The 27,884-nt window shown below is 37.8% G+C and overlaps 4 protein-coding genes across 6 annotated transcripts in view; 3 read left to right on the top strand and 1 right to left on the bottom strand.

The window, feature by feature from the left end:
- The window catches only part of LOC103505710, a 4,488-nt gene extending 460 nt beyond the window's left edge, over positions 1-4,028 (top strand). The window contains exons 2-5 of one of the 3 annotated variants that reach the window (XM_008470065.3): positions 30-155; positions 1,138-1,266; positions 1,664-1,902; positions 2,636-4,028. In XM_008470065.3, the coding sequence (XP_008468287.1) occupies positions 63-155; positions 1,138-1,266; positions 1,664-1,902; positions 2,636-3,032 (858 nt within the window). In that variant the 5' untranslated portion in view covers positions 30-62 and the 3' untranslated portion in view covers positions 3,033-4,028. Of the gene's footprint in view, positions 1-16; positions 156-1,137; positions 1,267-1,663; positions 1,903-2,635 lie in introns of all 3 variants that reach the window. The other 2 variants (XM_026820982.1, XM_017442559.2) reach the window with 2 other exon arrangements.
- Positions 4,029-5,465: 1,437 nt separating this feature from the next.
- LOC103505726 (golgin subfamily A member 1-like) lies at positions 5,466-8,947 on the top strand. The gene is made up of 6 exons (XM_017442557.2): positions 5,466-5,473; positions 5,524-5,539; positions 5,721-5,894; positions 6,180-6,657; positions 7,004-7,213; positions 8,244-8,947. Exons 1-6 carry the CDS (start codon positions 5,466-5,468, stop codon positions 8,684-8,686), a joined length of 1,329 nt encoding a protein of 442 aa, XP_017298046.2. The 3' UTR covers positions 8,687-8,947.
- An 8,240-nt stretch (positions 8,948-17,187) lies between these two features.
- LOC113465975 lies at positions 17,188-18,261 on the bottom strand. Its single transcript, XM_026820988.1, has 2 exons — positions 17,640-18,261; positions 17,188-17,429 (listed from the first exon to the last, which is right to left on the bottom strand). Exons 1-2 carry the CDS (start codon positions 18,148-18,150, stop codon positions 17,188-17,190), a joined length of 753 nt encoding a protein of 250 aa, XP_026676789.1. The 5' UTR covers positions 18,151-18,261.
- Positions 18,262-18,264: 3 nt separating this feature from the next.
- Positions 18,265-27,884, top strand: part of LOC103505721 (oxysterol-binding protein-related protein 1) — a gene marked incomplete at its 5' end in the record, with an annotated part of 34,414 nt that continues 24,794 nt past the window's right edge. Inside the window, 6 exons of the mRNA XM_008470077.3 lie at positions 18,265-18,573; positions 19,413-19,703; positions 20,280-20,469; positions 26,346-26,374; positions 26,769-27,017; positions 27,434-27,586. Coding sequence (XP_008468299.2) covers positions 18,265-18,573; positions 19,413-19,703; positions 20,280-20,469; positions 26,346-26,374; positions 26,769-27,017; positions 27,434-27,586 — 1,221 coding nt within the window. The remainder of the gene's footprint in view (positions 18,574-19,412; positions 19,704-20,279; positions 20,470-26,345; positions 26,375-26,768; positions 27,018-27,433; positions 27,587-27,884) is intronic.

Genomic DNA, 27,884 nt, shown 5'->3' with positions numbered 1-27,884 from the left:
AAAAATCCCTTTTTTTTTTTTTTTTTTTTCAAAATCGGCTACAAAGTAAAACAGCGACCACCATGTCAGAGGACTGTTTTCAAGAACTACATAGGAGCGACCAGATTGAGGAGTTATTGGCAGGTTTGAATACCGACTTCCCTCACAGTTTACACGTAAGTTTGTAGAAATTATAATGCTCGACCATATATCATTAAAACTTCACACAATAAACTCTTAAAAATAAATAAATACCGAAATTAAACCATCATTTTAAGAACATGGGTTTTATATTTGGTAGGTATGGTCAACTGGTACCTACCAAAAGCCTCCAATGAATAGGTACTTTTTTTATGATAAATGTAGGTACCGATATATCGATATCGATATATTTGAGGGGCCGATATATCGATATATCGATTTATCGATATATTTGCAACTCATTTACATCCCTAGCGCTTACAACTTACAAGGCAGACGCACTAGCGCACTACCAACTAAGCTAACTAGGAGTACTAGGACTAGGCTGGCTATAAATAAACTAGCGCTAGCGCTAGGACTAGGACTAGGCGCTAGCTATAGCCTTTTATCAAATTTTGAATTTCCCGCGGCAAAAATGTAAATGAAACATTTAGCGCTCCTAGTAGGGAATGATGGTACTGCTTGGCACAGCGGGAAATTTTGAAAATTTTCAAATGTTTCATGTTGAGCACATTGCATACTTTCAGATATTGTAAAAATTTGTTACGTACCTTTTATAGCTTTTAGGTTAGATCAAGTTACCTACTTTTTGTACCAACACAAAATAATTAACTAATCCTTAATTTTTTTCGAATCTAAAAACGGACATTAGATACAAACGTATGTATACTTATGTAGCTTTTTAAATGAATACTGATTCCAAAAATTAAATAAAAAATGGGGGTTCCCATAAGAGTGACCTATATTTGGCAAAAAATGGGCCGTTTTGCAAAAAAAAATTGCAAATTTAAAAAAAGCCATTTTAATCATCAAAATTTCATCTACATGATGCCGTTTATTTCATTCCTTAATTCCCAGCCGTTTCTGAGATATAAGCGTGGTTCGCAAATCACGAACCACCCTGTATTGTATAAAAACATATAATTATTTTATTCATTTGTATTTTTTTTCCTTCAGTATTGCATGTCCATCAAAATACTCCAGGCATGGAAAGACCGAGATCCGAACATCCTTCTCCAAATTCTAGTAACTAATCCTCATGATCTCAGGGACGGAACATCGCTAACCATATTTGCCATGTCAGCAGTAAGTTTATTTCGTTATCAAATATCTCTTCTTTCCAAAACAACGACTTTCTTTGTGACAAATAAACAACTAAGTGATAAGCATTTACATATTTTAAAGTCGCGTGATGGAATCATACACATCATCTCTATGACGTTTCATTGTTTCAGAATTTTTGAAACGATGAAAAACAATCGATTCATCGCCTAAAAAAACAGACCTTGAACTTTTTTAAACAGATTGACAAAGAAAGAAAAGGTAACTTGCAAAAAGAAAGTAATAACTAACTATGTACCATGCATCAAGGAAAAGAACAGGGCAAAATGGTCTACCAATGGGAGTTTTTTTCCCCCCCCCTTTTTTTTATAAGCTACTCGATCTTTGTATTTCACGTTAAAATTCACTGCTCTTGTTTCAGACAAGTGCAAAAATCTACATGCTGTACAGCTTAGAATCCTCGGGAGAAAAGCTCAAACAAGCTCTGCTCAATACGAATAGGATAGACTGGAACTCCAAGCATTGTGAATGGGAAGCCATACATGAGAAGCACTTCCCGATGCTGAGACAAGTTCTAGAGAGCAAGAAGTGCAATGGACAATATATTCCTCACTATCAGTACTACATGCCAGTGAAGCAAGCTCTTGATCTGGACCTGAAGTAAGGAACTTTTAATTGTGTTAAGCATACTCAAATGCTTGTCACAAATATCGTTCCCCAATTATTACACCTAAATAAATTTTATGACTTGACTTGGACTCGAACCACCAACCTCCAGATCCAACGCGTTAACAACTGCACCACTACTTACTTTCCGTGTGCGGCTATAATCGAACTTGATTCACCACTGAGGATGTCCGAGTGAGATGTAGGATTTACTGAGAGATGAGAGCAGAGATATACACCTGCGAGCAGCCTAAGACGCGTTTCGTTCTTATTGGAACTCATCACCAACCTCCAGATCCAACGCGTTAACAACTGCACCACTACTTACTTTCCGTGTGCGGCTATAATCGAACTTGATTCACCACTGAGGATCTGAAGTATGTCCGAGTGAGATGTAGGATTTACTGAGAGATGAGAGCAGAGATATTCACAGACAACTGATTTCCCTTAATAATCTGGCGGGGTGGCGGGGAGACAGATAAGAAAGAGCAGAGACATAAATTATAAGACAATTTCCTTGAATAAGATCTTGGAAGTGACGGGTAGTATTGGTAGACAGGTAGACACACATTTATTAGGAAAGGACGTAAACAGTTGACAGCAGACATTTTTGAAGATAGATTGTAAAGGACCTAAAAAGCTTTCAATGACCAGTAGCCCTGAATAAGGATTTTTTCAAAGGGTGTATTTCACTAAAAGACAAAATTCGCTCATTTTCGGATTTCAGAGAACAATCCAATGTACAGATAGTCGAGTTGCACGAGGAGCATGCCAGCTTGGTGGACAATCATTGGGAATATCAGACGCCAGAATCCATCGACTATATCAAAGCCTGCATTCAGCTCAACTTTGGATTCGGTGTCCGTCGTGTGGGTCATCCCGAGTTGATATCCTGGGTAGCACAGACACACTATGGTGGCGTAGGCATGCTATATACCACAGAGCAGCACAGACAGCGAGGCTACGCGGATATGTTGGTGCGGAAATTCACGAGGCATTTGGCGAAGTCGAACGAAATCCCGTCGGTAGTGGTCGGGTCGGACAATATAGCGTCGATCAAATTGAACGAGAAAATCGGATATCATCGCGTGTGTAAAATTTACTGGGTGTTATTTGACCAATAGTGAGGACAGTGAGTGAGTTAACGCGTTGGACTTTGGATCTGGAGGTTGGTGGTTCGAGTCCAAGTCAAGTCATAAAATTTATCTAGGTGTAATAATCGGGGAACGATATTTGTGACAAGCATTTAAATATGCTTAATACAATTAAAAATTCCTTATAATAGTGAGGACAAAGACCTTTATTGCCAACAGAAAAGGCCGAGGACATACAGAGACATATTACTTTGTTTGACTGCCCAGGATCGAACACTATCCTTAGTAGGTGTCTACAACAGAGAACCTACCATCGGCCATAGCCTAGTACCGACCAAAGACAAGAGAAAACAAACAAACTAAGCTTATGAATAGAAGCGTCCTCAAGGGAGCCTAGACCATAGTACCGACCCTTGCAGAAATCAAATTGAGCTGAGTATTTTTTTCTGTGATGGTCAATCGTCTCGGAGAGGGTCAATGGTCCATGGTCGCCGTTGTGGCTGCGCACTTGGAGCGATCCTCCATATTTTGTACAATTGCACATATTATGTAGGGTCGTTAATACATATGTATGTACAAATCCAGACCTATATAAAAATTGGCTTTTTTAAATTAACTAAAAAATCTTTTATACGTTAGTGACAAAATATTGGACTAGATTGAAATGTATTTTGTACAGTGAGAGGAAACAAATATTTGAAAAACAAATATATGAGAAAGAAATCAATCAAAAACAATAAATGTTTTACAAACATAAAAACGTGAACAGATTTTAACAGAAACGTGGCTTTTCAGAAATGAGTCATTTTTCAATGTTAGATTAATAATACTAACAAGGAATTTGAAAAAAACATCAATAAGAAAGAATTCACTCACAGTGAATCGAACATTGCATGGAATGTTATAAAAATCAAATAACAAAGGAGCAATAGACCTAAATAAATAGCATCAGTAATGAAAATGCAAAGAGGAACTAATCTTTTATTTATTTATTTACACGCTAAGCAGCAAGGCCATGTGTGGAGGAACTAATCTAAAAAGGAGGATGAGATTACAATAAAATTAGAGAAGAACAAAAATTCATGGAATATTTCAACTTAATTGAAGCCGTCTAATAATATACTTCAGTAGTTAAATCTATTAATACTATGCGGTAATGCTCCATTTATCTATTACTATCGAAGTAGGATTTGGCAATGGATTTGGCAACAAGCTAGCAAACTCCTCACATTGAAATCACCCAGCCTGAGTGGGGCTGGGAAAAGCCAGCAGCTTCCAATTGCCCAGATAGTCACCCATCCATATATGTACCACGCGCAAAGCTGCTCAACTTCAATGATCCATCGGGAACAGGTGTATTCAACGTGATATCGCCGCTAGCTCGATAAGTTTTCTTACGTTTATTAAGGAGCGCGGTAGCGCTCCGCCCCGCCAAGTCAAGAAAGTTTGACCGCGCTACTAGAGATATTAGTAGTACTGGTACCCTGGTACCCAAATCCTTTCAACAAAAACGCACCGTAATATCACCTTCCTCAGGGACACGGAAATAAAGTATGTAGGTCTAGGTCTATATTTTAGAGCCCTCCACTTATATAAACTAGTAGTGTTAAAGCGCCTAAGAGGGGAAAAAGTAAGTGAGTGGTACTCACCTCTTCGTCTTTACCCTGGAGCACATCTGCAGACTTGGCATTACTATCGTTTATCTTCTTGGTGAGTTCACATATCTCATTCATCAGCTGAAAATTCTGATGTTCCAGTTTCTGAATGACATCACTCGCATCTCCATCTTCCTCTTTGGCTTTGAGCAAGTGAATGGTTTGCTCCAGACTTTGGATTCGGATGCGAGCCTCCTTCAGTTGTTTCTTGAGAGAATCGGTCTCGTTTTGATCCAGTTGCAGGATGAGCTTGGACTTTTCTTCCGCCCATTTGTTCTCGGCTTCTCGGAATTCGATCTAGAAGAAAACAAAAAAAATTCGCTAGCTCATTTTTCTGCTCTTTAACTTAGAAATTGAATTGAATAGAAATAGTGTTACATTTATGAAAATTTATTTAACAATAAAAAATCCCAAGCTAATTCTAACTTCTAGGGGATTGTATTTTCCCTTCCATTTCTATCTATTTACTTCTTCCCCCTCACCTAAGTAAGCGAAACTGTTCTATTAAATAAATAAATGTCCTTTCTTTGTGTTACTATATCACAACTTTGGTGCTCACTGCAGCATTGTAGGATTTTTCCAAATACATATATCGCAATAATCCAGCTCCCAATTACCTACCATGCTGGCACCGGTCGCTATGCGCATTTATATTACATAGCTACTCACTTTCCTCACGAGGCTGAGTGGGCCCCGTACCGTCCAGTCACGGAATCAATCATTTGCATGATACAAATTGAGGCCCCGCCGGGAAACACCTGTTCCCGATGGATCATTGAAGTTGAGCAGCTTTGCGCGTGGTACATATATGGATGGGTGACTATCTGGGCAATTGGAAGCTGCTGGCTTTTCCCAGCCCCACTCAGGCTGGGTGATTTCAATGTGAGGAGTTTGCTAGCTTGTGGGGAATGGACGATAAAACCCCCCGTCACTTAAGATCTTATTAGTTTTATAGTGACTACCTCTATCTACTTAACAAACTTATCCTATTCGCAGAACGTTCCCTTTATTTACCCCAAAATGCGATCGAAATAATGTTTCTCATGTCCCTTTCTCTCTTTAGATTCAAAGACTGAACAATGAACTGAAACAATTCAGTGCTTCCAATGGTTCTCAAGTGGAAACAAGTGTCGTGAAAGAGCTAAGGGCGCAACTGAGCGAAGAAAGAGCGCAGCTAAAAGCTGTATCCGTCGAAAAAGAAGTTTTGGCCAAAGATAATTATGATCTCCGCAGGCAGGTAAGTTATAAGATTTTTCGGGTGAATCAATTTGATTTGTGACTTGAAAAATTCTTTAGAGTGAGTGAGCAGTGTAAAACAACTGTAACAGTTGTACTTATTGCCTGCTTCTAGGTTGACTTTGCACTTATAGATCCCAAAAAAAATTACTCGTATTTTACTGATTTGATTCAGTTGAATTTAGACTTTTTCGGGTGGGTCACTACTCTATACTCGAATAGCTCGGAACTTAACTAGTTTACATAACCAATGTTTTATTAACCATACATATCATTCATATTACAGGTCAAAGAATTGGAAATCATCGTCAAGAAACGGAACACAACCGGTTGTCTGACAATCACGGGACAAGAATTCTTCCCTGAAACCGAAAAAATCAAACAGTTGGAATCTCAACTCGCTGACAAAGACAAACTTATTGAGAAACTCACCCAAAACGTAAATGTCACGACAGAAAAATACAAGGCTAATCTTGAGCAATTAGAAAATCAGCTGAAATGTGAAAGCGATAAAGTTAAAGCGGAGAGTGAAAAACTGAGAAAGTTGAAAGCAGCTCACACGAAAGAGATCGAGGAGGTGAAAAAAGCTACGAAGAAATCCAATAACAAAGACGATGCCCATTTGTTAGCCACCATACGAGGCCTGCAGAGTGAACTGCTCAATAAGGAGAAACTGATGGCCAAGATAAACAAAGAACTTGATGATGTCAAGAAAACAAATAGAACTTTGCAAAAGGAAAGAGAAAAGATTTTATCGAGTAAAAGTGAGTACTCAACACATAACAATATGATATTTATTTATTTATTTATTTTGAATAACATTTTACAATATTTACAGAGATCTTCTCCTAAGCTAATAATAAAGCTTCTTCTATATTATGTAGTTCATCATAATTTTTCTCTAAGTGTACTCTTTTTTTCAAACTTAATTCTAGTAAGTTCTTCTGTAGAAAGTGATTAATACGTGATAAAAGTATAGAAACCAGCTAGGGGTTCAAAGTTTGTTTATATGTTTTTGAAAACCTGCATACTTATTTTACGTGTCCGGAATCCCTAACAATTAGAGATAGAAAATCTGTATAATACAATACTTGATCGTTTCTTTCACAGATGATTCCAAACACTCGTCGACGCAAAGTTTAAAGAACGTCGGAGTACCGCTACCATCTCCAGAGCATTCAGCGGAAATGGCCAGATTAAAACAGAAGATCAAAGAGTTAGAAGATGACATTGTGACACTCCATGAGAAGGCTTCCTACGATATGGAAATGGTGAAAGAGCAACACTGTGCTGAGCTCAATGCTGCCAAGTCATCACAAGGTAATATTAAGCTTTTTTTTATGTGACTTTTTTATAGTCAACATGGCTGAACCGATGAGATTGTGAGATTCCACTTTGTGGACGTCCAAAGCGGAATATCATTGGTTCAGCCATGTTGACTATAAAAAAAAGTCACATAAAATAATATACAGCTCTTCAAATAAAATTATTTTAACACAGAGTGACGGTTGGTTCACTGGTAATGGACTTGGTAACCATGCAGAAGGTCTCGGGTTCGATTCCCAGAATCGACGAAAAAAAAATCACAAATTTCAAAAAAAAAAATCCTTAAATTTACGAGGGCTACTTTATTTTATTAGGCGTTCAAACGCAATTTTAATAAAATAGAGGTTATTTACAGTTTGTGCAAGTCCCTAACAGTTGAAGATAGTACATAGTAAAATTACATGCGAAACTGGTAACTCATTTAAAGAAAATCGCAAACATATCTGTGGCTTTTGGCTTACTTTCTGGTTTTCTTGTATTGACCCAGAATCTAAATGAGAGGCATTGTTTCTCATCTCCCACAACGAGTGACTTATAAAATTAATTTTATAATCTGCTTAATATTCAGTTTATTATCAGTGAAGTGTGCATTTTTTCAGTGTCGTAAAGTTAACAGAGCAAATGAAAATTATTGATTGAATCCCAATCGATTTCTCCCCTCAATATCAAAGTAAGATGCAAATCTCGATGTTGAAAACCCCGTTATTTATTAATGAATACCATGTCAGTAAGTAAGTACTATAATGACAACAATTTGTAAATTATGTACATGTTACAATGATACATTTATTCTTCAAAACTTAAGAATAAGAATGGTGACGTTCGTATTGTCAATAACATGAACATTGAACACATTGATCTTTTACCATTCATCCTTTTCTGAATCCGTGGCACAAGCATTGCTTTTACGGATGGATATACCATTTATATATATTATATATGCAATTTTCATTTTCTGTTCAATGTATTCAATAAATGGAAACTTGAAAATTTTGAATTAATTACCTAATTGAACAATCTTCAGGTAACGTAGCAGAGCTGGAAGGACAGATCTACACGCAGGAAATCATCATCACTCATTTGAAGCAGAAACTTGTTCAGCTGGAAGCCCTACAGAACAGTCACACGATGCTCAAACTGGAAAATGAAAAGCTGGAGAAACTTCTCACACAAGCAAACAGTACGATTGCCAAACTTGAGCAGCCTGTGAATCCATTGGACCCGGGTAGCTCTTCACAAAGCCAGACTGTTCTGTCCAAGATAGATTACCTGGAGAAGCGACATGAAGTGCGGGAGAAAACCCTACAGGCCATCATCCATGAATTGCTCTCCGACAAGAAAGTCAATACGCAATGTATGGGAGATTGTCAGAGTAAATTGTTGGATAAGAATAGGGAGATATGTTATTATCGAGCCGAGATGGATCGAATACTTGATTCTCTGCGTCAGTATAAGCAAACCCACTGAGACTCTGGGCAAGAAATGATTGATGGATGGAAAATTGTGCTGCTTGTACGGTAGTGTGCCTGTGTGCAGATTTGTAGAAGCTAACCCATCTTTCAGGGCTGTTTGCCTCTACACCTAAGCCTCAGATTAGGCTTTTTGTGTATGAATAAGTATGCCTGTGTGCAAAACAAAGAACAGTATTGTTCTGCCCTGAGTACCAGGGCAAGAAAATCTGTTCTTATCTTTGTATGAATATTACTCCATTGTCTATTGTTCCGAAAATTCTCGAACTTGAGATCATGTTGCGTGATTACTTACACATGTAGTAAACATCTTTTATGATGACTACAATAAGTAGTGCAGCTTCTTCCTAAGATGTCCCTTCATATCCTAATTTCTGACCTATGTAGGTATCCATTGCCAAATCCTACTTCGATAGTAATAGATAAATGGAGCATTACCGCATAGTATTAATAGATTTAACTACTACTGTCTTTGTTTCAAGACTGCGGTTTATAACTTTGCGCCCATTTCTACCAATTTAAGTTGGCTTGAGGTTATGACAATGATGTTAGCAGTTTTATTATTCCTTCACCACTCTCTCTTGTGTTTTAATATTTAATAGAAATTTCTTGACCCCGCCGGGAATCGAACCCGGGTCTCCCGCGTGCAAGGCGAGCGCAGTGACCACTACGCCATGGGAGCTGAGAAACTGTTCTATTACCATTCAACATTCACCAGTACTACCAGTAGGTATTAACTACAATAACTTCCACTGAATCACCATCAGATATCTGCCATTAAAGTTTGCCAGGAGCAAAAATCCGACTATTGTTCCAGTTGGTATTCAGATTTAGGTCATTACATGAGAGCTCAAACATGCTGACAGAAAGTAAAAATCACCACTGTCTTTGTTTCAAGACTGCGGTTTATAACTTTGCGCCCATTTCTACCAATTTAAGTTGGCTTGAGGTTATGACAATGATGTTAGCAGTTTTATTATTCCTTCACCACTCTCTCTTGTGTTTTAATATTTAATAGGTATGTAGTTTGAACCAGAAGACTAATCTTCAATTTTGTTTTATTTGTAAGCTACAAACTACCAGGAAAAAGACATCTTGTTTGAAACTGCTAGTAATAAAAAAATATGTATAGGTAGGTACGTAGGTAGTTAGGTACGAGATTTATTCAGTAATTCTAAATAGGTAAATAAATTTTTCTTACGTGGCTAATTTTTCAATGACAGCATGAAATTTCGGCATTGGTCTCAAATAGACGTCATGTCAAAAAGGTTGGTGTATGTATAATAAACATCTAAGATGTAAAAATAAAAGAAGAAAGTACTTTCCTCCTAATCATGACCCCAGGCTAAAATACAGTTCAACCCACAAGATCGTGTCTTGTACTCTTATATTTGCTTTGAATCAAATGGTAAATGTGATAAATAAAAATATGTGTTTATGATAAAGTCGATAAACCATTAAGAAATAAATATAAATGTCTCTGTTTTTATACAATCTCGTTTTTTATAGAGGACTTCGTCAAAGTGAGCGAGTAATGTCATTTCAGACCAGATCCTCATTTTGTTTCTCAATTTGTCATCGAAATCCAGTTTCATGAAGCACTTTGCACAATCGGACTTCACGCGAGGGGAAAATTTTTAAAAATGGTCATTTGAAATGACCGAACAAGGCTAACGAGTCTTTTTACCCCAGCCGTTAAAGGTCTCGCTCTCGTATATGTAAGCTTAACCCAAACTTCTAGAGCCATTATCCCCTACATCTAAGCCTCAGAGTGGGCTTTTTGTGTGAAAAAGGTCTAGTATTATTGTGATCAACTTGGGATTCCAACTTTTACCCTTCCGTATACTAAGCGAGCCCGTTTTGACCACTGAGTTGGGTACCCACTCCGAGGCTTAGCTGTAGGGGCAAACAGCCCTAAAGGACGGCTTAAGCTTCTGCGAATCTAGGTACCAAGAAAAGTTCAGAGTCCTCCGTATACTAAGCGAGCCCGTTTTGACCACTGAGTTGGGTACCCACTCCGAGGCTTAGCTGTAGGGGCAAACAGCCCTAAAGGACGGCCTAAGCTTCTGCGAATCTAGGTACCAAGAAAAGTTCAGAGTCCATTATTTAGTTGGTCTGGCCAAGATATAACCCTATCCTTACACTGAGAAAAAAATTGGTGACAAGGTGCCACGAGTTAGGGTGGAAGAACTCTATTATTGAGTTACTTCCCCTGATTTAGGTTGTTGGAATGCTATGTTATAGTGTCGAGCCTACCGATATAGGGTTCAATATTAGAGTGCCGGAACCCAGTCACTCGATTGGGCTTCCGGCACCTTGGTTTTTTTATCAGTGTAGAACATCCCTATAGACAAATAAAATAGAGGGTCCAGCCTCTAACTTGGACAAAGAGTGAAGGGGTTTTTTCTCCTTTTGACAGAGCCCTGCACAAGGCTCAGAGACTTGACTCAAGTTTCATCAGAATCAATATCAGGTAACGGTAAGTACACTGTCTTGTGCTCACCCAGATATGCTAAGCGTGATTTACACGTGGGTGTAGTGTGCTTAGCAAAGTAACTGTCAACAGACAAAGGTAAATAAACTGTCAATGGTAAGCTCTTGTATATGTAAAAACTTCATCAGGCTAAATGCTACCTTGTAAAAAGTAAATCAACTTGACCCTCTTGTTAAAAAGCTCATCATATTTTATTTCATCAGGCTAAATGCTACCTTGTAAAAAGTAAATCATCTTGACCCTCTTGTTAAAAAGCTCAACATATTTTATGATTTGTTTGAATTGAGAATCTTTTGACGTCTCAGCAAATGCTGAAGAAAAAGAAAGAACCTACAAAAAACATTCCTTATGTAGTCATCAAACCTTGACCAATGATATTCCGCTTTGGACGTCCACAAAGTGGAATCTCACAATCTCATCGGTTCAGCCATGTTGACTATAAAAAAGTCACATAATAAAATATGTTGGTGACAAGGTGCCACGAGTTAGGGTGGAAGAACTCTATTATTGGGTTACTTCCCCTGATTTAGGTTGTTGGAATGCTATATTATACTGTCGAGCCTACCGATATAGGGTTCAATATTAGAGTGCCGGAACCCAGTCACTCAATTGGGCTTCCGGCACCTTAGTTTTTTTTATCAGTGTAGAACATCCCTATAGACAAATAAAGTAGAGGCTCCAGCCTCTAACTTGGACATAGAGTGAAGGGGTTTTTTTTCTCCTTTTGACAGAGCCCTGCACAAGGCTCAGAGACTTGACTCAAGTTTCATCAGAATCAATACCAGGTAACGGTAAGTACACTGTCTTGTGCTCACCCAGATATACTAAGCGTGATTTACACGTGGGTGTAGTGTGCTTAGCAAAGTAACTGTCAACAGACAAAGGTAAATTAACTGTCAATGGTAAGCTCTTGTATATGTAAAAACTTCATCAGGCTAAATGCTACCTTGTAAAAAGTAAATCATCTTGACCCTCTTGTTAAAAAGCTCAACATATTTTATGATTTGTTTGAATTGAGAATCTTTTGACGTCTCAGCAAATGCTGAAGAAAAAGAAAGAACCTACAAAAAACATTCCTTATGTAGTCATCAAACCTTGAGAATAAAATTCGTAAATAATCTCTCAATGAAGATAAAGTTACATATGAATCATATTATGATAAGTTACCCATGTTGTATGTACTGAGGAACTAAGACCCTTTTTAATTTAATATGCATTTTGTGTCTCAGACAACATAATTATCATATTTATCAGCAAAGGTCAACATGACACAAAATCTTCTCTCAATACGAACGGCCTTCATGGTAAACATGGAAATTCCTAGACGATTACAATTGAGGGGTTACTGCCTCGGAGAGAGCGGGAAATAGTATCATGTATCCTGTTAATATTATAAATGCTGATAAAAAAATAGAAGCAAGCAAAGGCGCAGTGTGTGTTGTTCGGGCTAGCAAACTGATTTATTTTCAAAGAAAGTGATGTGCTCACGTCGAAAAAATAAAAACCAACATTTCTAATCGTAAAAAATAAACCAGTTCAATCCTACAAGAAGAAATTGAGGTTACGTTCGGTATAAATACATTCCAAACACGTCTTTGATATTTGGTTTCAGTTGAAATGGTGTCTCCAAAGTAACCGCATCGCGGAAGCATGGGTAATTCGAGTGTGTTTCGAGGATTTAAAATGTCCACTTCGTGGTTTCTCGTTTTGTTTACGTTTTTTCTGACCGTTAATGTTCTCCTCGCGGAACCGACCAAGAGGTCGAAACATAGAGGCCATCGGGGCGAAGATTCTACACCAGATGTGCCGCTAAATGTTGCTTCGGTCGATGGCGCACATGTGGGTGTCCAAAGCAATGAAAGTCGAATCATTGTGCCGACGGAAGATCCGGTTAAGTATGATGGAGCCAAAGTATTTCGAGTTTTTGTGACCAACGCTAAGGGTCGAAAACGTGTCAACGATTTGACAGATAAAGGAGGTAAGGAGATTTTTTTTTCTTCAATTTTTAGGTTCATAAACTCAGTGGGTGCGATTGTTGCCAAAAGTCCCCCTTGCTAAAAGCTTTAACACATACAAGACGGTATAACCCACCGGTGGTCATTTTGTTTCTCTCTGACAGGACGGTGTGACCTACCCGTGATCATTTCATATGTTTCCCATCATGCTACATATCGCCACCACATACTACATGGCTATCGAATCCAAAGTTAAACGCCATAGTTCACATTGTGAAGATAGGACATGCCATCCTAGAGAATAAACTATTAAATTTTGGTGTCGTCTTAGACACGTTAAAAAAAAGGAAAAGAAGTTTCATATTTTCTAAGCTTAGTAAAAAACCATACAAAATTTCATCTGCTTTCAGTGGCACGGGGTGTTCTGCCTTCACCATTTACAATATTGATGTTGGCATTCTTTGAAACAAGCAAACATACAATGTCCTGCACAAAAAAAAAACTCCTGTGTCAATATGAAATTCTGAAAGGATTTTACAAACCTTACATACAAACCAAAACTCCAAACACCACAAATAAATCATGATTTAGATTTTTAGATTAGATTATTCCATAATCATAGCCTTAGATTCAACCCACCTCTCTTCCAACAAAGGCAGCTTTGTGCAGTGGTGTGTCTCCAGCATCATTCACAGCATTAATATCCACCCCTTGATCAAGCAGAAATTCCACCACTGATTTGTGTCCAAAGTAAGATGCCAAGTGCAATGGAGTCCAACCCAAGTTGCTTTTACTTTCACCTGAAATAATGATAATAATAATGAAGTTTTTTTTTTTTTTTTCTTCTTCTTCTTCTTCTTCTTTCTTTTTTTTACTGAGGATCATGAACAGATAAACCTCAAAAAATAGAAATGATAGGTACTGCCTGATGATTCAAAATCAAAATAAGTTACACTTCTACAAAGAGGAGACTAGGTACCATTATTAATTTATGAGAGTTACCTTTCTGGGATAAATTGATCTCCACATTGTTTTCTTTGCAATGATCCAACAATTGTTTAATTTTGTCCAACTGTCCATTTCTACAATTGTATAGAAACAACTCATGTATTTCTTTCACACTTAATTGATTTAGCTCAGCACTCAAAGAGTTTGGAGTTTCTTCTTCACTGCTACTGTGCCTGGTACGTACTTGGTCGTGGGTTCGATTCCCGCCTGGGGCGAACTTTATCCTAAGTAAATAAGGTTCATTCTCGGAACGGCTGGCTTTCTCCTATCCTTTCCTCCTCTCTTCGATTTGGGGACGATTATACCTCCCATGCTTCGATGTCATTTGACTGTCATTTTCTCATCTTCCTCACTAGCTTACTGATATTATCGAGTTCAAATTTACGAGCTCTACATATATCGAGTAGTAACACAAGGGTTATAGGTATTTGCAAGTAGCAGATAATTTTTCCTAGTATTCCTCTGTTGAAATTTTCATGGTTTGAATTCCAGGAGACTGAACTGAAGAGGAGACTCTTGTCAAGTAGCAGATAATTTTTCCTAGTATTCCTCTGTTGAAATTTTCATGGTTTGAATTCCAGGAGACTGAACTGAAGAGGAGACTCTTGATTTTTTCAGCTGTTTCCTTGCAGCAGAAATTTCCCTTGCTAAAGAAATAGCTAAGGATGAGTGCGAGGGGCATCCACTCGTAAAATTTGAAGCCAAAACCAAATTTCAGCCCAAAAACGATCACCCTAGGGCTGATTGAGAGGCTGACATGCTTCAGGCAATTCAAATTCCTCTTATTTGTACTACATTCATGTAATGAGAAATGTGCCCCAATTTCCAAAATCGCGTTTTAGGGTCCTGAGTCCAAAAAGTGATAATTACTTTCAATTACCTTTATGTTTAGGGAACTTATACAAGGTAATGAGAAAGAAAGGGCTGATTGAGAGGCTGACATGCTTCAGGCAATTCAAATTCCTCTTATTTGTACTACATTCATGTAATGAGAAATGTGCCCCAATTCCAAAATCGCGTTTTAGGGTCCTGAGTCCAAAAAGTGATAATTACTTTCAATTAGAATTTGTTTTAAATTCCAATCCTGTTTTTCGTTTCAGGGGCTTCTGATGACTGGGCTAAGGGAGTTGCTAAGATCAAGTACACCTACACCATAGAACTTCGGGACAAGGGCAACTATGGCTTTCTACTACCTGCCTCTCACATCCTGCCTGTGGGAAGAGAATCTTTGGCTGCCATCAAAGCTATAGCTAGGGAGTTTTAACTCAATGAAATAAAAGAGACTGAGCAACTATAGTAGAGTAGGAGTAGCCTTGTAAGAAACGTATTTGTTTATTATGGATTATACCGAAAATGAGGCTTGAAGTTACAATAGATCAAGCGTGCCGGTAGGCGCGCGAACGTCAAAAGTTCGAAGTACCAACCGGCCTTACTTGTACCTTGTACGACATATTCCAATTCTCAAAATAAGAACCTTTATAAGGATACCAGCTTAGAAGCTCATACGTTAAGTGTGTGGTATGTATTTGATATTCAATGAATTGTAAATATACCTAAATAGTATTATATTAAATAAAGAGAATATTTTATCACGGTGTTAATATTTTCATTAATTTCTTGCAGGGAACTCAGAAGTCAGGAGCTAGTGTTATCTTACCTCTTTCCTTGTCTACAACAAAATTCAGGAATCGACAATAACAGTTATGGTCTGTGGTTATATTAGGCCGGCCATTCACTATCAGGTAGACCTGACAGGTACGCCTCAAAAGGTGACCCTGTCAGGTCTACCTGATAGTGTATGGCAGCAATAATAAGTCTCTCAGACGACCGTCAGGTCAACTGAATTTATATTTACTGGAATTTAGAACTGTTAAATTTTCTTTATGCCAAGGGAGAAAGAGAAAAAAGAGGGGGAAAAAAGTAGAACTTACCTTAAGTGACTTGATTTCCTGACATAGACCCCTTAAAAATTATTTTTTTTTGGTAAAAAAAAAAAAAAAAAAAAAAAAAAAAAAAAAAAAAAAAAATCAGCCGATGAGATTGCTTGAACCGAGATTAAAACTTAAACGGAGTTTAAACTTATTTTGTGGGCACCGGCCTTAATCTTTTGGCCCGGGCAATTTTCTGACCTATTCTAAAACTGGTCTTTTAAAGTTCTAGTACTTGTATTAAAGCAGATTTCCCTGCCTGTTTTGAGTTTTCCTCGCTTTTTTTTTAATCTCCGTTCTAATTTAATTTTGTGTCCCACAAAATAATAGCATGCTTAGCAAGGGCGCATTCTATGTGTTATTTGTGTGGCTTTATTCACAGGTCAAATACACTAACTTGCTTTTAGACACTCTGTTTTAGTGTAAGAAATTCTTCATGTTTGTTTTGTAAAACCTGCAACTTTCCTTTTTACTTGCCTTATCCTATAGGAAGGAAAGTAATGTATTCTAGTTAGCACACTTGAAAAAGACATGGCTCTCCTCACTATTAAATACATTAAATCTATGGTTTATTAACCAGATATATTCTTGAACATGTCCCATACTGAGAAGGTACTTTAAAGCTTGGACATTAGATTTTATCGGTTTTGGATTCAAAGAGAAATGGTTTGAGAAGGATTGTTTGCACTTTGCATATAAATCACACGTTACGCTTTTGTGTCCCACAAAATAATAGCATGCTTAGCAAGGGCGCATTCTATGTGTTATTTGTGTGGCTTTATTCACAGGTCAAATACACTACGTCTTGCTTTCAGACACTCTGTTTTAGTGTAAGAAATTCTTCATGTTTGTTTTGTAAAACCTGCAACTTTCCTTTTTACTTGCCTTATCGTATAGGAAGGAAAGTAATGTATTCTAGTTAGCACACTTGAAAAAGACATGGCTCTCCTCACTATTAAATGCATTAAGTATCAATGGATTATTAATCAGATATATTCTTGAACATGTCCCATACTGAGAAGGTACTTTCAAGCTTGGACATTAGATTTTATCGGTTTTGGATTCAAAGAGGAATGGCTTGATGATAGTTTTAAGTTTGCACTTTGCATATAAATCACACGTTACGTATACTTAGCATACAAATGGCACTTGGGACATTCACTTTCATTTGAGTGGCTCTCGTGCTCATATGTGGAACAGTGAGAGCTAGAGAGTTTCTAGACTTTGAGTGGGGATAGACAATACTGACCTGTTCAACTTTCATTTGTCTTTTCATCATGACTAGTTCTTCTTCGTGAGATATTTTCATGGACTCCAATTGCTGAAGGTGAAACTTGACTGTGTTGTTCAATTCATCTGTGAACAAATTGAACAGAATAAGTTTCATTTCCACTTTTTGTGCTTAGTAAATATCTTGAAAAATTAACCTAACTCTACGATATAAATAAAGCATGATACAGCTATACTAAGACTTCTTTTTATACAATATCTACAACACAGAAACACATTGAGGGAAAACAAAAAACCAGAAGCAACAATGCAACTGAACTACAACAGGATACCAACCTTTCAACTGGCGAACTTTATTCTTTTGTATTTCCAACTCTTGTTCTAAACTCTGTGATCCTCTAGAAGGGGTAACCAAATCTGACATTTTCAATTCTGGCTTTCCATTATTGATAGTAACATCTCTAAGTCCTCCTGACCAATGAGATTCTGTGGTAGGACTTAGAGTCCTTGTAAGACTATGGATGTCACTTTCCAGATCATGTCCAGGTTCATTGTTGGTTTTCAGCAATGTATTTTGTGAAGTTAAATGACCTACTGAATGTAAAGTAGAATCATTATTTTTGTTTGTATGTGGCATATTCACATTCTGTTCATCAAGGTTCAATTTCTTGTTTGGACTTGGAAAATTTTCAATTTCATTGTTCTTTTCAATGTTTGTTTGACTTGTATTTTTCATTTCATTATTTAACATTGGGCTCTTCTTTTTATCAACATTTTTCTCCAAACTGGTTTGCTGTTTTACAATTTTTGAACTTTCTTTAGTTGGATCAGTGTTCTTCATTTTCATGTCTTGTCCTGACTTTGCTCTGCTATTTTCAGATTTGTGTTTAGGGATTAATTGTGATGTTTTCACTTTTTTATCTCTATCAGTTTTATAATTGAGTTGTCTATGCTTGTCATATTTTATTTGTGGTGTTTGGAGTTTTGGTTTGTATGTAAGGTTTGTAAAATCCTTTCAGAATTTCATATTGACACAGGAGTTTTTTTTTTTGTGCAGGACATTGTATGTTTGCTTGTTTCAAAGAATGCCAACATCAATATTGTAAATGGTGAAGGCAGAACACCCCGTGATGTCTGTAAGCATAATGACGAGGCCAGGAAGCTACTCTTGGCAGCTGAGAAGACAGAAGGTATCCAGCGAGAGCACAAGTTCTTGAATGCTGCCAGGGCAAATGATCTGGAAAGTCTGAATTCTTTGGTAAGTGTCTGTTTAAACCTACTCATTTGACATGTGTGATAAACACATTGAGGGAAAACAAAAAACCAGAAGCAACAATGCAACTGAACTACAACAGGATACCAACCTTTCAACTGGCGAACTTTATTCTTTTGTATTTCCAACTCTTGTTCTAAACTCTGTGATCCTCTAGAAGGGGTAACCAAATCTGACATTTTCAATTCTGGCTTTCCATTATTGATAGTAACATCTCTAAGTCCTCCTGACCAATGAGATTCTGTGGTAGGACTTAGAGTCCTTGTAAGACTATGGATGTCACTTTCCAGATCATGTCCAGGTTCATTGTTGGTTTTCAGCAATGTATTTTGTGAAGTTAAATGACCTACTGAATGTAAAGTAGAATCATTATTTTTGTTTGTATGTGGCATATTCACATTCTGTTCATCAAGGTTCAATTTCTTGTTTGGACTTGGAAAATTTTCAATTTCATTGTTCTTTTCAATGTTTGTTTGACTTGTATTTTTCATTTCATTATTTAACATTGGGCTCTTCTTTTTATCAACATTTTTCTCCAAACTGGTTTGCTGTTTTACAATTTTTGAACTTTCTTTAGTTGGATCAGTGTTCTTCATTTTCATGTCTTGTCCTGACTTTGCTCTGCTATTTTCAGATTTGTGTTTAGGGATTAATTGTGGTGTTTTCACTTTTTTATCTCTATCAGTTTTATAATTGAGTTGTCTATGCTTGTCATACTTATCGTTTTTTAAAAAAAAAAAAAAAAAAAAAATCTGCACTGTTGAGAATTGAACCTGGAACCTCCAGAGTGCACAAAAGTTGTTGTTAGTGATTGTAGGGAATCACTTTGAAAAAAGAAGAAAAAAAAAATGTATCAAATTATGGAGTTTTGGGTTACTGAACTTACTGAAGATCATCAAATTATGCAGGCTTCCTCAGGTCGCTTATTTCAACATAATAATTATAACTTAGGGAGAAATCCATTATTATATATGTTTTTAGGTCAACTAGCATTGGATCTGGCCAAAGACGAACATATGAAACAGGTGCTATCTGTTCAACCAATCAAAAACTTGCAGAAAACCGTACCAAGGTTTGAAGGAAGAATATTCCGAAAGTCAAAATTCATTGGGTGGAAATCCCATTGGGTAAGAAACGACCACGATTTTCAAATACCTACCTATTCTTAGTTCCAGGGGGTTCTTTTTAAAAAGAAGTTTAATAAAGAGACCGGAAATAATAGAAGTCTTATCGTCCCGAAATCAAATAGAAGAAGAAGGACACGACAGAAGAAAGCCAGCCGTTTCGAGAACGAACCTTATCTGATTACTATTAAGTTCACCCCGGTGGGGAATCGAATCCGCGACCTAGCGCTTACAAGGCAGGTGCGCTAACTAGGCTGGCAACGATTTTTTTTTAAAATCAATTTGAAATAATTGAAATACGTTTTTCTCCTTCTTCGTAGCCTTTTAATATTTAAATATGGTCGGAATACTCTTACATTACCTCAAGATACCAACCTCAGTGGTGTGGTTAGCACGGTGGGCTTCGTATCTGTGGGTTGGTGGTTCGAGTCCATGTCAAGTCATACAATTTAGAATAGTTTATCAATTGGGGAACGACATTTGTGATGGGCATTTGCTGACACAATTAAAATTCCTCAAGGTAATATAAACCTTAGTTAATGAACAACAAGTCAATTGGACAATTTGGACTCATTGCAGGCTGTGATAGAGAAGGGAGTGCTTGAATTTTTCAAAAACAAATCGGACGCCAGGCTGGGTCTGAAACGCAAGGAGTTCAAATATTTGGACGGAGCCAAAGTTCTGACGTCACACATTAGCCCTGCTGCTTTCAACTTGTACTTCTCGGATGGTACAGTGCATAGTCTGTCAGTACCTTTGGATAGCAAAAATGCCAATTCTTTGACCTGTAATATGAATGATATGTATGGTTAATAAAACATTGGTTATGTAAACTAGTTAAGTTCCGAGCTATTCGAGTAGTGAGTAGTGACCCACCCGAAAAAGTCTAAATTCAACTGAACCAAATCAGTAAAATACGAGTAATTTTTTGGGATCTATATGTGCAAAGTCAACCTAGAAGCAGGCAATAAGTACAACTGTTACAGTTGTTTTACACTGCTCACTCACTCTAAAGAATTTTTCAAGTCGCAAATCAAATTGATTCACCCGAAAAATATTATAACTTACCTGCCTGCGGAGATCATAATTATCTTTGGCCAAAACTTCTTTTTCGGCGGATACAGCTTTTAGCTGCGCTCTTTCTTCGCTCAGTTGCGCCCTTAGATCTTTCACGACACTTGTTTCCTCTTGAGAACCATTGGAAGCACTGAATTGTTTCAGTTCATTGTTCAGTCTTTGAATCTAAAGAGAGAAAGGGACATGAGAAACATTATTTCGATCGCATTTTGGGGTAAATAAAGGGAACGTTCTGCGAATAGGATAAGTTTGTTAAGTAGATAGAGGTAGTCACTATAAAACTAATAAGATCTTAAGTGACGGGGGGTTTTATCGTCCATTCCCCACAAGCTAGCAAACTCCTCACATTGAAATCACCCAGCCTGAGTGGGGCTGGGAAAAGCCAGCAGCTTCCAATTGCCCAGATAGTCACCTATCCATATATGTACCACGCGCAAAGTTGCTCAACTTCAATGATCCATCGGGAACAGGTGTATTCAACGTGATATCGCCGCTTGCTCGATAAGTTTTCTTACGTTTATTAGTAGTACTGGTACCCTGGTACCCAAATCCTTTCAACAACAACGCACCGTAATATCACCTTCCTCAGGGACACGGAAATAAAGTAAGTAGGTCTAGGTCTATATTTTAGAGCCCTCCACAACCTAAAAGCTGCTCAACTTCAATGATCCATCGGGAACAGGTGTATTCAACGTGATATCGCCGCTAGCTCGATAAGTTTTCTTACGTTTTGCTAAAAGCTTTAACACATACAAGACGGTATAACCCACCGGTGGTCATTTTGTTTCTCTCTGACAGGACGGTGTGACCTACCCGTGGTCATTTCATATGTTTCCCATCATGCCACATATCGCCACTACATACTATCGAATCCAAAGTTAAACGCCATAGTTCACATTGCGAAGATGGGGCATGCCATCCTAGAGAATAAATTATCAAATTTTGGTGCCGTCTTATACATGTTAAAAAAAGGGTTTCATATTTTCCAAGCTTAGTAAAAAACCATACAAAATTTCATCTGCTTTCAGTGGTAGAGAAATGGGGCGGCAGCACTTCGAACATCGACATAATGGTGAAAGCAGACAAGGTAGCTGCTGTCAAGCAATATCTTGAGAAAGCTAAGCTCACGTATGAGGTCATTCTGGAAGATGTCCAGAGAGCCATCAACGAGGAAAACCCTGAGATATCCGAAGAAGAATTGGCCGTGCTGACAGGCAGAAAAGGTAAGATTGCTTGATGCTTTCTACTTTCTAATAACTTTATAAAATCCTCTAAAAATTAAATCATTACATAAGCGTTATAATAAGTTTGATATCAGTAAGGTAATTTTCATTTTGTTTTAAATTTTAACAAATTGTCGAGGGCAATAGAGGTGTGAAATCCTACCTAAACCTGTTTCATGATTCTGCCTTTTGGTAAGTGGTGCAATATTAAAATGTTGAGATAAAGGGACTACATGTCCTCCTTCGACATCGACAGTATAAATAAAGCACTATATCAGAGGTTTCCAAACTTTTTTCTAAGAGGCCCCTTTACTGTGTTTCATTTAAACGCTTCGTGGCCCCTTTTCTACATTTTATGTGTCCTTCAAGGGGACCGCGGACCCCAGTTTGGGAATACTATAGGTAAAGTTTCCAACGTGTGAGATGAAAATTTTCAGACTTCGCTCAGCTTTCTGACCTTTTTGTTCCCAACCATTCACCATAGCCAAACAATGGTTGATTTTCCGTTATAGACACATTTATCCTCTGCGATATTACTGGGCCATGAGATCCAACCCTGCGATCAGACGATCTGCGGATACCACGGGTGAGATAGTGCCTGACTTGTGTTCTGTGTTGCTTCATCTAATCCTCTGTTTTTAATTAAGGTCTGATGGCCGCCACTCACGCTCAGACAGTCTGATAGACCCAGCGGTCTGTGAGACCACCTGAACGTGAGTGGCTGGCATTAAAAATTATGTTTGTAAGGTTTAAAATCGGTTTAAGTTTAACTCTCGGATTAAGCAATCTATTAGATCAGTTGCGCTTACTTGGGTGATATTGCAAAGTCATAGAGCAGGAAAAATGAGGACCAACATAATTTTTCTTTTTCTTCTACGACTTCTAGAGCCCAAGATAAATTGATTTAAAAAATACCGGTAAATCGTGAACTTTGACGTCACGGCATACGCTCCCGTAGGCGATGACGTCATAATTTATGACTCCCTCTTCGTTTGTTTGTGCGCAAGCGTTTCTGCGCGAAATCTGACGTCACAACTCTTTGAACTTTTTCATTAGAACGGCAAATAAAAATTGAATTTTCGACCTCTTAAAGTTACTTCATTGGTCGATTAAAAAAAAAAAAAAAAAAAAAAAAAAAAAAAAAAAATCAGCCGATGAGATTGCTTGAACCGAGATTAAAACTTAAACGGAGTTTAAACTTATTTTGTGGGCACCGGCCTTAATCTTTTGGCCCGGGCAATTTTCTGACCTATTCTAAAACTGGTCTTTTAAAGTTCTAGTACTTGTATTAAAGCAGATTTCCCTGCCTGTTTTGAGTTTTCCTCGCTTTTTTTTTAATCTCCGTTCTAATTTAATTTTGTGTCCCACAAAATAATAGCATGCTTAGCAAGGGCGCATTCTATGTGTTATTTGTGTGGCTTTATTCACAGGTCAAATACACTAACTTGCTTTTAGACACTCTGTTTTAGTGTAAGAAATTCTTCATGTTTGTTTTGTAAAACCTGCAACTTTCCTTTTTACTTGCCTTATCCTATAGGAAGGAAAGTAATGTATTCTAGTTAGCACACTTGAAAAAGACATGGCTCTCCTCACTATTAAATACATTAAATCTATGGTTTATTAACCAGATATATTCTTGAACATGTCCCATACTGAGAAGGTACTTTAAAGCTTGGACATTAGATTTTATCGGTTTTGGATTCAAAGAGAAATGGTTTGAGAAGGATTGTTTGCACTTTGCATATAAATCACACGTTACGCATACTTAGCATACAAATGGCACTTGGGACATTCACTTTCATTTGAGTGGCTCTCGTGCTCATATGTGGAACAGTGAGAGCTAGAGAGTTTCTAAGATGACCTTTCTAAAGTCTATAACTTCATGATAATGTTGCGCAGACTGAAAAACGTTCAGATGTTGACAAACAGGACTACAGGAGGAGATGTTACTGTAGAAATGGCTGATAATGCGAAATGTGTAATAATTAAGAGTTTCTAAGATGACCTTTCTAAAGTCTATAACTTCATGATAATGTTGCGCAGACTGAAAAACGTTCAGATGTTGACAAACAGGACCACAGGAGGAGATGTTACTGTAGAAATGGCTGATAATGCGAAATGTGTAATAATTAATAATTATACGAATTACGAAATAGACCAAGGAGTTAGAAATTCAACTGTCTACCTTGATCTTTTACCTATACCAATTATGGGAGCAAGGGATTGAGCTAACAACTAGGTCTTGGCTTAGCCTTTGACAAGATACATCAATCAAGCGTGCCGGGAGGCGCGCGAATGTCAAGAGTTCAAAGCGCCGCGTCCCCCGGCCTCTATTAAACACGAAACAGAGTTTCATGGTTTTTAGGCGTTTTCATCTACGTATGTAGGTAGGCTAGAAAGAAAAACTCATCTTCCTAATAGACACACCCTAATGTTTCCCACAGGTCATCGTATGACATTCCACAAGTACCATCGTATGGAGGATATTCACGGTTATCTGGACTACCTGGCTCAGACCTACCCTCAGCTAGTGACCCTGACCGACATAGGAAGATCCCTAGAAGGTCGACCTTTGAGACTGGTCAAAATATCTTCGGGTGTACCGAATGCCAAAGCTTTCTGGATTGATGGCGGTAAGATAATAAAATTGATTTATTTTCAAATTATTGATCTAAGACTTGGTTTATCCCTCTGCCCTCTGGTAAACATGGAGTGAGTGAGTCCACTGATTTATTCCCCCTAGCTAAAGAGTGTGGAGTTTGAGTGGTAGACAAACCAACCTCACGGCTTACGCATTACCTTGTCTCAAGGTAAATCAATAGACTGGTATTGGCATAAGTATATCCACCCGTAATAACAAACGCCCTATGTCACTGCAACCTGGTTAGATCTTTTGTGACTTAGATCAATAGAATTCAATTACAATTTTTACTATCATAAAAATTTCACCTCTTCAAATTTCCAGGCATTCACGCTCGTGAATGGATCACTCCGGCAACGGTATCGTTCTGTACCGAATGCCAAAGCTTTCTGGATTGATGGCGGTAAGATAATAAAATTGATTTATTTTCAAATTATTGATCTAAGACTTGGTTTACCCCTCTGGTAAACACGGAGTGAGTGAGTCCACTGATTTATTCCCCCTAGCTAAAGAATGTGGAGTTTGAGTGGTAGACAAACCAACCTCACGGCTTACGCATTATACCTTGTCTCAAGGTAAATCAATAGATTGCTATTGGCATAAGTATAGCCACCGGTAATAATAAACGCCCTATGTCACTGCAACCTGGTTAGATCTTTTGTGACTTAGATCAATAGAATTCAGTTACAATTTTTACTATCATAAAAATTTCACCTCTTCAAATTTCCAGGCATTCACGCTCGCGAATGGATCACTCCGGCAACGGTATCGTTTATCCTGAGCGAGTTGGTTGAAAACCGCGAGGCCCAGGAAGACTACATCAAGAAAATAGACTTCTACGTGCTCCCCATCACCAACCCCGATGGCTACGAATACACGCACACCACGGAGCGACTGTGGCGAAAGAATCGCAGGAAATCGCCCAAGGGGGACTCGTGTTCCGGGATCGATCTGTGCTCCCCATCACCAACCCCGATGGCTACGAATACACGCACACCACGGAGCGACTGTGGCGAAAGAATCGCAGGAAATCGCCCAAGGGAGACTCGTGTTCCGGGATCGATCTAAGTAGTGCTAACACCACTTGGCTTATCTGGTCTAGTAAGATTTACAATGTCTTGGAATTGAAAATCATTATTGATGTTGCTTTCATTTACATTATTTGGTTTTGGGTTTTCTTCTTTCAACTTCATAGCTGGTGTGTTTTTATTTTCAATATCCAAAGTCATATTCTCTTTATTTATGTTTGCAATGGGATTTGCAGGAGTGACATTTATATTATTGTCAACATTATCATTTTCCTGAGGAGTATCTGGAGTTACTTTGTTAGTAATTCTCTTGGTTTCATTGGCATCAGTATTAATATCATTTGATTTCAAGGAAAATGATTTGTTAAAGACGGGTAGTTGAGGTATATCAATCTGAAAGCAAAAGTTGTTTTTAGAATTTCATAGATACCGTAACAAAAGAGTTCCTGCCTCTTTAGAATATTTTTTAAGGTTATTAAAACAATCAAAATTTGAAAGAAATTTAAACCTCAAAGTTACATACCTTGAATGATTTACTAGAGATGTGTGAGGTGCCAGAAATATTTTGACTATCGGTAGGTGAGAGAGCTTCAAATAAAGGGCTGGAGGAATGGATCAGTTCATCTGCTGCTTTCAATATGTCCCCCACTGATTTATTTCCATTGGAATCTAGAAAATGACGTCACGGGAGAAATATGTCGACAGGTATGTACTAAATAAAAATATATATAAAAATAATAAAATGTAACAAAAGTTAATAAAACCAACTATTTTTTCTAGGTTTGATAGAGAGAACTCTATATGCTACAAGGTGTTCAATTTTTCCGGAAGCGTACATAGAAAGTAGGAATACAGGATAATAGAATAGAATATACCTTGTTTATCCTGCTGGGATAGGACTGAAAAGTCCCTTTACCCCCGCAGTCTAACCAAGGTCTACATATTATGGGGAACAGGGGAACCTGAGAATGAATTTTATCTGTTTAGGAGAAGTACTCCACGCGGGAACCCGCGACCCAGCGCTCACAAGGCAGACCCTCTGCCCTGTAAGCTAACTTGGCTGACTCTTTACATTTAAGATGATTTCTTTATCTTTCAGAAATGGGTTTCAGCGTTGAAAGAGCACATAGCGTTGACTTCTCATTATTTGAATCATAGAGTAACTTATGATAGTGACGAGGAGGATGAGAAAACGATCGATCTGAATAGAAACTGGGGATTCCATTGGGGCGGAGTGGGATCCAGTAAGGAGCAGTGTCAGCAAATCTATGCGGGTACAGGACCGTTCTCGGAGCCGGAAACCCAGGCAGTGTCCCGGTTTATTCTCGCCAACAACGCTAACATGAAGGTAGGTGGGATGGCGCGAGAAACATGTTTGAAGTTTTAAACTCACAGTTAAAGCGCCTAACGGGGGAAGGTATGTGGGAGATTTTCTAAAGACCTAGCTTATGTAGTTAGTTTTTTTTTTTTTTATTTTTTTACATTTATTTACCTTAGAGTTCTTTAGAACTTTATGTGTCCATGTGATCATGTGTGATGAATTGATGATTGTTTTTGTGTGTACCTCTTTTACTGAAGTTATACCAGCTAAACCGCGCTTTAGCGCAAGTTCTAAAGAGGAATAAATTTTCTTCTTTGATGAATCCTCGGTTACACAATAGGGAGATTTTCCGGTTTCCTGGTAACTAGTAATGACAACCATTATCAATGAATGAAAACTTTAAAAATTAAATTAATTCCATTTTTCCATTCCAATATTTGCAGGCGTTCGTGACGTTCCACAGCTACGGCCAATACATCCTGTACCCATGGGGCTACAACAAGAAGGTGCCTCCAGATTATGCTGACTTGGACAGAGTGGGAAGAGCAGCTGCTGAAGCCATGAGAGTCGCTGGGGGCGGAGCTTATACCGTAATAGTCAATTTACAAGTCATAAATAAATTATACACTTCCTATCTGCTATTAACTATAACCTTGAACCTACTTCCTCTCAGTTTGTATTGATGATTAAATAGATTACTATAGCTATATTGGCAAAATGGTACCTACGGCCAGCTTGAGAAGGTTTATTAGTGTATTGGAGCTTGTATTAATCCATTAATCATCACTCAAGTAGTCAACCTGTATCCATGCACTTTTATAGTAAAATTATATTTATTACCTGATCCAGAGTTTATCTCAGTCATTATTCCTGTGGTTTTTGAACACTTGATGA

Source organism: Diaphorina citri, unplaced genomic scaffold (genome assembly GCF_000475195.1).
Source record: "Diaphorina citri unplaced genomic scaffold, Diaci psyllid genome assembly version 1.1 scaffold191, whole genome shotgun sequence".
Taxonomy (NCBI): domain Eukaryota; kingdom Metazoa; phylum Arthropoda; class Insecta; order Hemiptera; family Psyllidae; genus Diaphorina; species Diaphorina citri.
This window is presented reverse-complemented; position numbering and strand designations above follow the sequence as displayed.

What these genes read in the sequence shown, in the direction of transcription:
- LOC103505726 (XM_017442557.2), top strand. An exon ending in AAAGATTTTATCGAGTAAAA is followed by an intron (nt 6,658 to 7,003) that starts GTGAGTACTCAA and finishes TTTCTTTCACAG; the next exon opens with ATGATTCCAAACACTCGTCG. An exon ending in TGCTGCCAAGTCATCACAAG is followed by an intron (nt 7,214 to 8,243) that starts GTAATATTAAGC and finishes AACAATCTTCAG; the next exon opens with GTAACGTAGCAGAGCTGGAA.
- LOC113465975 (XM_026820988.1), bottom strand. Translation starts at nt 18,150, where the DNA reads ATGAAAATGAAGAACACTGATCCAACTAAAGAAAGTTCAAAAATTGTA. An exon ending in TAAAGTTCGCCAGTTGAAAG is followed by an intron (nt 17,430 to 17,639) that starts GTTGGTATCCTG and finishes ATTTGTTCACAG; the next exon opens with ATGAATTGAACAACACAGTC.